The sequence below is a fragment of the Silurus meridionalis genome, chromosome 15 (assembly GCF_014805685.1).
Source record: "Silurus meridionalis isolate SWU-2019-XX chromosome 15, ASM1480568v1, whole genome shotgun sequence".
NCBI lineage: Eukaryota > Metazoa > Chordata > Actinopteri > Siluriformes > Siluridae > Silurus > Silurus meridionalis.
In genome coordinates, this window is record NC_060898.1 from 21814976 (window position 1) to 21825848 (window position 10873).

The 10873-nt window shown below is 41.1% G+C and overlaps 1 protein-coding gene across 1 annotated transcript; it reads left to right on the forward strand.

Moving 5' to 3' along the window:
* Positions 1–9073: 9073 nt before the first annotated feature.
* On the forward strand, positions 9074–10605 carry c15h17orf97 (chromosome 15 C17orf97 homolog). Its single transcript, XM_046868771.1, has 2 exons — positions 9074–9390; positions 10202–10605. The coding sequence occupies exons 1-2, from the start codon at positions 9264–9266 to the stop codon at positions 10525–10527; spliced, it is 453 nt and encodes a 150-aa protein (XP_046724727.1). The 5' UTR covers positions 9074–9263; the 3' UTR covers positions 10528–10605.
* The last annotated feature ends 268 nt before the right edge of the window (positions 10606–10873 follow it).

Below are 10873 nucleotides of genomic sequence, written 5' to 3' on the forward strand. Positions count from 1 at the left end.
ACATATGGGCACGGGCATTCCACGCGCAACCCGAACGCCTGTTAACGTGACTCAGAGGAAACATGACCATCTTTGGAATTCCAGGGCTTCCAGCCTGCGAGTTGTCTTACTGGATACAAACATCAGAGGCCCTGATTCCTGACTTGATGGTACTAATTACATCCATTTAATAAACTACTCAGATGAGAAACGTATTCCTGTATCTAGATCTTTGGCTTTTAGAAAAAACAAATACTGTTGTCAGATGTATCGACGCTCATACACAAGCTTTTTGTGTTTTTTTACATGAATCACTCGTGCCTTTGTGGCTCGGAGAACGTTCACGGAAATGTTTTCTCTCGACATTCCAGCACCCGAGTGTGGGGAAAGGTGTGTTCGCTATTGTTCAGCTCGAGCAACGCTTTGATGTTTCTCAAAAAGAGAAAGCCTCTGAAGATGGTCAACATTGTGCACAGAATAACCTCTGTCTTACGATGAAACGTGTGTTGGGAACGGCTCGGGGGGGCTTCGGTCGCTAGGACCTGTTCTGCGATCGAGACACGGTTACACGGATCCAGTCCCGATCAGAACAATCAGGCTTTCTGAATGAACTCGGAGCGTAGACGGATTAAATGTTCAGGTGGTTCCCTTACATATGATGGAGACACTTTGCACTCCATTTTGACTCCATTGTAACTTGAAATGCTCATAAGTAGAGACGTGGCCTAACCTACCCAGGAGTCTTAAAGACTGGTGATCAGTATGGGGTAGTTTACTATATTTGGTTCAAATGCAACTTGCACTAGATAATTCAGCAAGAACGAGCAGTTCACAGTAACGTAATGTTGAAACTTTACAGTATATTTGTACGTGTCAGCGAACACGCGTGGACGGGCGACGACGGCGAGTGGAAGGCGGAGACGGACGCGCTACAACTGGGCTTTGAAACACGGAAAACACCGAGACAACTGAACTCTGTCGATCGCTAGCGAGAGTAAGGATCTCACAAGATGGGAGATGCGTACATCCTGACTGCTTCCCAACGTATCGTACGAAAATTTTAATTCTGTATCGATATCGTCTTTGTGAAATCGGAAAATCGTTAGTCGAATCATCGCAAATCGCGGACTACCTGTATAAACCCGTAAAGGCCACCACTTTATCTTTATATCACGACATATTCAATCTGTAGTCTTTAATAGTCTGTAGCTAAATTTATAGTGTTGCTATTTATGTCTATACTTTTGAGAGTCACCAACAGCTGGAAACTCTTTGTCCATGTCAACACACTTGGCCAATAAACCTGATTCTGAGGTAAATTGTCCAAGTTGGGGGGGTTCAAGCCCCCGAGTATCACCAAAATGCCATTTTTGTGCATTAAACCATCTCCGCTCTGGAGCTGAGCTCTGTCCTTGGCTTCCTAACATTACTGAGATACGTGAAAGAATTTCTTTGTGCTCTAATGTACATGTAACAAGTATGAAACACCTTCACTTGCAAATCGGCGTTTCAATAGGAATGAGACACGAGCGGCGACATAACAGGCTTCGTGTTATGTGTCTACTTAACAAGTCCACACCTTTTACTGAGCTCCATGTTTTATTCCCTGGACTCCATTTTTACGTTTCTTTTGTTTGTAATTTGTTCACTGGGCTCTCAGAAAAATACATACAGTATAATCTATGAACCTCTGCTGAAGACATTTAGTCTTTTTTCTTTCTTTCTGTTGCAGTAGTTACTGAAGATGGGAGCGTACATGCTAGCATCCAGCACTACTGCTCCTTTCCTGGTGACACCACTGGTCCCCGCCCCAGACATAACCAGTTCTGAGGTTCCAGTCCAAGTTCTTAGGTCCAGAAAATACCTGATTTTTCCCCCGACCTGGAACCGCCTTCTACGTGGTGGAACGTGAGGGACGGTTTTAACCCTTGTACAGGCCGGGACGTTTTTCGAATGCTAGCTTGTCTGCCTTTTTAATAAAAAGTTGCCAAACAATTCATTTGTACTGCACCAGATGAACTCCTTAGACACAAATAACCGCATTATTCAGTGGAGAATAGTATTAAAACGTGTCTATCCTGCCCTTGTAAACTCATAGACCACTTGTGGGGGTAAAAATGGACTTGAGGAACCCCTCAGGAAAGCAATTGCAGTCGACCTCGTTTATAATTCATTCTGATTTTAGACCATTTTCTCATATTTGGTCAGAACAAATATAAGGAACGGTATCTCTCCGGTTTTGGAAAGTAAATGATCCAGAAACTTCTGGATCTCGCGTAATGAATGTGGAAAATGGGCACGTTCTTAAACACTGTTGAAGTTGAAAGCTCATATTTAAGCCTCCTCTGTGTCCAGATACTCAATACGGCTCCTCGGTCCCATTAAGCACTTTCTTTCTAACTGCGCTCATCATCAGCTTTCAGGCGCCCTAAGATGGTTCCAAAAAAGCTGCACAGCTGGATTTAATATCCTGAAAGAAAGAAAAAAAAGGCGAAGAACGCTCTCGATGTCCCGTAACGAGTCTCTCCTTTCCTTCCGCGAGAATGCTTGGAATTCCTAAGATTCCTCCTTCACATGTTAGAAATTCCGCACACGCTCCGCCTGGTCATCTCACACACTCATTTCAGGGAAAGGTTTTCCGTTTGCTTTCTCTTTTTCTACTTTCAAGTTCCACCGCAGAAACCCAGAAAAGGCCAAGGCGGCAGGTAGAACTTCTTCTAAGTGCGTCATCCGTTCTACGTTCTTCCGTATCCTTAACTCCTTCTACATTCCTTTAATAGGTTCCAGACGAGATGATAAGAAGCAGCACTTCAACACCAACCGGGACTGGATGAATCGAGGTTCTGATGCGTCATGCCTAAGCGATCCGTCCGTCGCTGAAGACAAATCAGATCTGCTGAATCATTCTCTTTCCCTCCCGACCCATTTCCTTCCTGTTTAGTAGTAATTTACGATGCTTTTGCTTTACTTTCTTTTTTTCTTTTTGTGTGTGTGTGTGTGTCCTCACCCCTCCCCCTGCTCAAGCACAGACATCAATAAGCAGGCAGAAACAGGAACGCTACAGGACAAGATAAGGCTTTCTGCGTCACCCGTACACACCATCGCGTCTTTCTGCTGTTTTTTTTTTTTTTTCCTTTCCTTTTTTTTTTTTTTTTTTTTTACGAAACATGCAGCATTACAAAGCCCCAACAGACCGTCTGCATCCTGATCTGGTATCGAGTCATAAACGCCTTTCACCACAGCCTGGGCGAATAAATCATCCGATCCGCTCTCACTATTATTCATCCGCAGATATAGTAAACATTTCCGCATCTTGAATCATAAACTCTTATGATGCGGCGCCCGAGTGGAGGGGGGTAGTGGTGGTGGTGGGGGTTAATGAGATAAAGCGAATAAAAACATCTGCATTCATCCTCGTCCCGTCCTCGCTGCTCGTGTCACCAGTCGAGATCGATAGACGTATCGGTCGTGGGTGCGACCCTGCAATGCGTGAAAAAAAAAAAACTATCCTCCGTATGTACAAAATTACAAGTACACACACACACACACACACACACACACACACACACACACAGCTAACCGTCTCATTACAAGGCAAGACTTTGAGTGGCCACACCCTAAACTGTGGCTTTGTGGCACGAAGGAGGTAAAAACGAGCAAAGCAGGAGAGCAGAGTGACTCGAGCCGTCTCGTTCGATCTCCAAATGCAGAACTTGAGAGGCGGATTCAGACCCGACGTGGACTCTGAGGACGGACGTCGCACGTGTCGCAGCCACGTCATGTAGCTGTAAAGACGATGTCCTGTTTCTTGTTCGACTGTAATCATAATTATAATCAAAATCATAATCTGCATGGCGAACGGGCTGCACGAGGGGGTACTCGGGTGGGTTCAACGATCGCAGACGCCCAGTGTCTTCCTAAATTCACCTGGCAACCTAACCTACGATTCAGGGTTCTCATTAATACCTTCTTCTGCAAAGAGAAGAAAACTGGAGAACCTTCCAGGAAGCGAGTTTATCAGTTTACCCTGCCTAATATATTTATAACCCAGAGAACATCAAGCCCTCGTGAGTGCGTCAGAAGGAACGTTTTTCACGACAGAGATGCGTCTGAAATGGAAGCAGGGCGTGGCCTTCGAAACAAAAATCCTCATCCTGGTTTCCTTCGAGGCCTCCGGGTGTGTACTCGGTTTCAGGCGTGAGAACAAGGCCGAGGTTCTTCAAAAACAGGACATAGTTTGGATCCTAATGAGTAGCATTACAATAGAAAAGAAAAGAAAATCGATCTCAAGGTGATTTTTCAGAAATTAGGAATTTTTTTTAGGGTCTACACCCATAAATTTATCGCCCCGAGCCTGTGCGCTCCGTCTGCCTAGAAGGTCACGTCCAGGAGAGAGCTGAACAAACCTGGTTTTCAGTAGACGACATTTTCCACGGTGTGTGTGCTGCAGCTTCGAGAACAGAACTGAAAGCGAGCCGCTGACAAAATGGCTTTCCTCCTCCTCCTCCTCCTCCTAGATGGAGAGAATTACATAAGGACACACTCTGTCCATGCCTCTAATCCAAATCAGGAAAACCCTGCTAAGCACACAGACACGCTGGCGAGATCAGCAAGAGCCTTACACACACACACACACACACACACACACACACACACACTGATACTGTTCATGCCAACTAAGTTTGCCTTTCATGTCATGAGGTTCTGCTGGGTCATTACAGGCTCATGACACATCACACAGCCTGACCAGGTGCTTTACATGGAGTTTGACCTCCATGATCTTGGTATTAACCAGAATTCTGAAAGGTGATCACAGTTTGGACATTTTTCTCTCTTTATTCCTGATTTATTTCTTCTACAAGTTTGGATTCGAGACCAGAACCTGCATTTGACCCGACCAACACCAAGAACAACCCTGAATTAAACCTGGATCATGGTGATAGAACCTCAAAACCTAATCCTTTTTTTTTTTTTTTTTTTTATTCTAACCAACGCCCCACCTCGAGATCTATTTCATTCCCCTCCAAGCCTTTTCCTGCCCGCACTCAGAGATCCGCTTCTCACCCGCAGGATGAATTAAAGGATTTAAAAAAAGGGAATAAAAGTTTTTGGTTAGAAAAAATGAATAAAGAATCATCTCACCGCTCCAGGACTCGTGTCAGCGTCTCCGCCGATCAGCTGGACGAGAAGTGACGCGATCTGGAACAGCTGGTTCACTGCTGCTCCAACGTCAAAGGTTACGGATGACGTTCGAAGTTCCGGAGACCCGGTTCCAGCGAATAGCGAGAGAGCAAAGGGGCGGGCTCTATCTCCTCCGACCAATGGGAGATCACGGTTTTTCAACGACGGCTCACTTTTGGTCCAATCGAAGCGCGTGTGAAAGTTTGCGAACGCGAAAGTTCTTTGGTGTGGGCGTGGCTTCGTGGGATCGTAATTAAAGGTGCAATAAGCCAAATTTTTTAAAATTAAATAAAATTTTTTTTATATTAAAATTATATTAAAAGAAAAACATTTAGGCAAATTGGATCACAATGAGCTGGAAAAGCTTTCCAGGCCAGAAGGCATTAAAAAAAAAAATTTACTTGAAATTATACAATTGTAAAAAATATCAATTAAAATCACACAGTGAGACCATTTTAAAGGCTTTGGATCATCCAGGTATGATTATATTTCCAAACAAAACAAAGAGAAATACGGTTTAGCAGACTTGCATTTACATTTGTGTAATAAAAAAATTAGCTTGAAAAATAAACAAGTTTATCAAAAAATATTGTCTTTTTTTATTTATGTCAAAGTCGTAGCAACTAAACAGAAAAGAGGAATTCTGTGTTGAAAAAACGTGAACAAAGGGTTCGTCTGTTTGTTTGTTTGAGTGTGTGTGTGTGTGTGTGTGTGTGTGTGTGTGTGTGTGTGTGTGTGTGACTGGCATCTTGAGAATCACGAATATCTTTATTGTTGTTGTATAATTCTTCACATTCCCAATTATTCAATTAAATGACATGATAAACGCTCTTGACTTCAAATAATAAGGAAGTTTGGTTAATAAAATATTCAGTCAAAGGATGTAAAAATGGCGACGTTATTGTACACCTGCTAGATGGCGCTAGTGATGCCAGTTCCTTTCTGTTTTTATTTCATTCTGATGTATTTAAAGCTACGTGGGCCCTCAGTGCTGATTGTGAAGGCTTCAGGACAGATTTCTTTGTCCCTTAGAAACTCCAACATAAACATTCACTACCGGAAGCTGCGCAACCAAGAGGAAATCTATGAAACAAAATACTGATGAATAATTGATTCAATTTTATAGAAATTATATTTTAAAATGTAAGTCAGTGATTGTGATAGCCAGCAGAGAAAGCTCTGGCCTGACAGCTCACCACTGGTAAAGTTGTAAATCTACGCAGCTGAAAAGTGAAAAATAGTCTCCTTGTTAATGATAAGTTAGCATGCTAACTGTAGGTGAACCATGATACATTTCGGGGGCGGAGCTTTATGTACATGAATGGAAAATTTTAAACCTTCATTTACTCCAACTCATTTAACCTTAGAGACTTTTTACAAAGAGAAAAAATCTTTCCTAATGCTGACCAGGATAAAGTATTTATTGAACATAATAAAAGATAAAAAAAGGATAAAGGATATAAAAGATCACTTCCTTGTCATATTCAGCTCCAGTAAATCATGTGTTCTATCAAAGAGCTTAAAGAACACTAACAGACTAATCTATAAAACTTGTATTATCTAGCATTTAAAATTCACCTATAGCCCATTTATAACACTGTTTCAAACCAATGCCACTGCGTATCTCGTTTTCCGCTCCAGGTGTCTGAACTTTGCCTCTGTAATCAAGACGGTCAGATTAGGGACATCCCCATCCACAGCTGTGTGAAGAGACTGTATATATATAACTTGCCCTCTTTGCCTTGGATTCCCTGTATCTATGTCTAAGCTCAGCTCTGCTTCTGAATCATTTGCAGTCGTATAGATCACATCGTATAGGGTCTAGACATAATCACGCATGTTAGTTATCAAAAAACTGAAACTTTCCATGATTTTGCAACACTCGTACAAGATCTTTTTGCTATAGAGTTTCAGAAAACACAAAACCGGAACTGTCAGATTCCCTCATCATGTCCACGATATGACATGATATGTAATGATGTGTCTTCTGCCCTTTTTAATGAACATTTTCCTGCTTAGATTACAGGTTATGTTGTCTCTGTGCCTAAGCGTAACCTTTCTAAATGCTAAATTTGTCTCTCTGGCACAAGTTACGTTCCAGCGTTCCAACCGTTCTAAATATAGGCTCAGTTTCCGAACCATAATCAGGTGTCATATCAAAGCATTTATCAGCATACTTCACAAACAGAAACGCCAGTTGCCTAATTAAGTATTCAAATATGCACTCATTTGGGTGTGCATAATGAGCAGTGTATTTAATATAATCACATTTCTATATGAAATATGATATCACCAGTTTATAAGGCACACTTTAAAATACATTATTCATATGTGCTCCTACGAATTTACTGAATGTTGACGGAAGTCACTTACTGGCTGTTGCTCAAGGAAGAGGCTTTTATTTGTCACGTGTACACTGAGGTCAGAGCACAGGGTCAGCCATGATACAGCAACCCTGGAGCAGAGAGGGTTAAGAGCCTTGCTTAATGGCCCAAGAGTGACAAAAATGAGATGGACCACCATTAGGACCACCACCAATTGGACATTATTTATCTTTTATATGCTAAGACATATGAAAGTAAGTTATGATTATATAAAGTCAAACTAAACACCCATAGACACACTGATGCAATCCATTTATTTTAGAACATAACGCTTTGTTAGATATCTGACACTTATGACTCTAAATGATTTATTATACATTGTACATTGTAATTTTTCACATACACGTATAATTACTATATGATCTCTATATAGTCATCTAAAAGTCACTGGATATTTTTTAAACCACATTTATTTGCACAATGCACCTCTGAATCTGCCCAGAGCTCATCTCTAATCACTACCTCATACCTGTACCTTTAATAGAACATAATATATGATGTATAAATGTATATGTATATTTGATCAAGTCTGTCAAATGTTTGGAAATACTGAGCATTTCTTGGTTTTTGAGACACACATGCATGTTTTGTTTTCTACGCAACAAACTAAAGTCAAAAACTAAAAAAATGAATTGGACGTTGAATGAGTGGAAGAAAGTTCTGCGAAGTCCAACTGGACATTTCCATCTGTAACAGAAGAACTTGTGTAAGATGGAGAACAGGAGACCAGATTTTACCATTGGAATCGACTTTACCATACGATGAGCCGAAGCGTAAGTTCAAGCTCTTTAACTTTTTTTTTATTTAGACTGCAAACAATCCTCGGTGGTGATATCTATCAGGGAAGGGCCTGCCCAGTCAACGCACCTAAATTCTACTAAACTCCTCTGGGATCAACTGGATCAGAAGGTCAGAAAGAAATCTCCAACTAGTGAAGAACTCTTTTGGCAAGAGACGTTGCAAAGTATTTCAGCTGAACATTTGGAGAAACAAACTGTCTGTTCGTTGAGAGTGTGTAAAGCTGTTATTACTAAGGGAGGATTCTTCAATGAAAATGAAGTGGAACATCTGGACATTTATAGATGTTTGTTCAAAATAAATCTTCTTAACATCATATAAACATGCATGTTACTTTCAAGTGTTTATTTAATCATTTTTTAATTGATCAAATGTTCTGATAATATGGTAGTTTCCAGCTTTATAACAGAATATTCACTAAATCATTGTGTTCCCAGGTTTTCTCTTGCTCTGGACTTGAATATTCAATAAAGAACAAAAACATATTTTGCTCCTTTGGTTCCTGATTTAATTTTCCAGTCTGGGGAATATATATATTTTTAAAGCCCTAAAAACGTTCTGCTTACCTTTCCATGAACTAAACCCAAATATTAAAAAGAAATCATTAATTGACAGTTTGATCACTGAAAAGCTTTTTTCTAGTCATCATGTAAATACAGCTGCTTGCCGGTAGGGGTCGGCGCATGCGTACACCACCCAGCGTACTTCCATTCCGCAGCACAAAAATGTGGGCGGGGCTCGGTTTCCATGGTGACGTCTACACACACTGTCGGTTTCAATCAGTTCACCTTCAGTATCTTTTTTTTTCTTCATGAGTAAAATCGGAAAACACAATTTTTTTAATTGCTCACGATTTGAAACAAAATGCTGAAATGCTGAAACACAAATAATGGAGCGAGAACCTGAAGCTGTGAGGAACCCATGGCGAATTTAAACGAGAAGGAGATGAAGAAGATGAAGAAGAGAAGAAATAAAGAGAAAAACAAACCCACCCGTGAGGAGAAGAAAAGAGGACATCCAAGCACACCTACTTTTTCTGATGACTCAGGTACTTTCTAATTTTTTTATTTATATTCATTATGCATTTATTATTTTATGGTTTTTGGGAGACACATTCATGTTCATTTTGTCTCCATGCAACAAACTCGGTCATGTAACGAAAGTATGAGGATTTTCTTTGACCAAACAAATAGATAATTGTACAAATCTTACATAATTGTTATTATTCCATGAACAGATTTACACACTCGTTCTTCGTTTCTCCAACATCCATCTGAAATACTTTGCCTGCCTCTTGTAACACTTCTCAAGATGTTCTTCACTAGTTGCAGATTTCTTTCTTGCGATCCAGATCATTCCAGTTTCCACCTCCATGTGTGAGTGTGGGGGTGAGTGCAGTCTGATCACATCTTCTATCCTGGTCTCCGTCTTACACAAGTTCTTCTGTTAGAGACAAAAATGTCCCATTTGGACTCCACAGAACTTTCTTCCACTCATTCACAGTCCATATCTTGTGTGTTTTTGTCTTTTACCGAGTTTGTTGCATAGAAACAAATGGAACATTCATGTGTGTCTCAGAAATCATAAAAGACTCAGGGGTCACCAACATGGAGCCAACATCATTTGTTATTTCAGAAGTGTTTATCAATCTGGCAACCCTTCACATTAATCAGTACCCAAGAAGTAGCTCTCAGTTTCAAAAAGGTTGGTGCTCAGGAGATCAGCACTAGATTTTAGACCTCCATGCCTTGGGAAACTTCACCCGTGCATGTGTGCTGCTGAGATTTAACCAATTTAAAGGTAAAAGGTGAAGGTACGCTGAAATCCATCTGCCTTGCTTTGGTTTTGGTGCTCTTTAGGAAAACCCCAGACGCAGCAGTCAACCAACGTGGACGAGAGCAGTGACCTGTGTCATGCCAAAGCACAGACTGCAGTAGAGGAAGCTTCGTGTACAGATCAAGAGGGAGTAAACAGACAAATACAGGAGAGCCTGAGGTGGGATGGGGTTCTGGATGATCCTGTTGCTGAAGCAGAGCGCCTGGAGGTGTACAAAGCAAACCGGCGTAAACGCTACATAGCATTTAGACAGACACTGTTAGAAAATGGCAGAGTTAAAACAGATTCTGAGTCAAATGGAAATAAACTGTATAAAACATGCAACGTTTGTCCGGCGACCATTGTGTAGAAACTGGTGTTGATTTTGTTTGTGTTTTTTTTATTTGTTTTTTTCAAATTCAGCAGCATGTATGAGGTGGTATCAAAATGTTTTGAGCATGTCCTCAATCAGATACCTTAAAACATGGCAGAAGAACTGTCTCTGTGGTAGATTTTCTCGGTTTCAGGCAGAATTTCACGTTTGCTCTTCTGTCCATGATAAAATAGCAGACATGGTAACACACGTGGTCAGAGTAAGCACCAGTTGCACCGCTCCTGATGTACACAGGACCATGTCTTTTGGCACATTGACATATGAAGGTCGGTGCTCACTGTGACCGTGGGTGCAGCCTTGTGCTGCCATCTGTTGGCGTGTT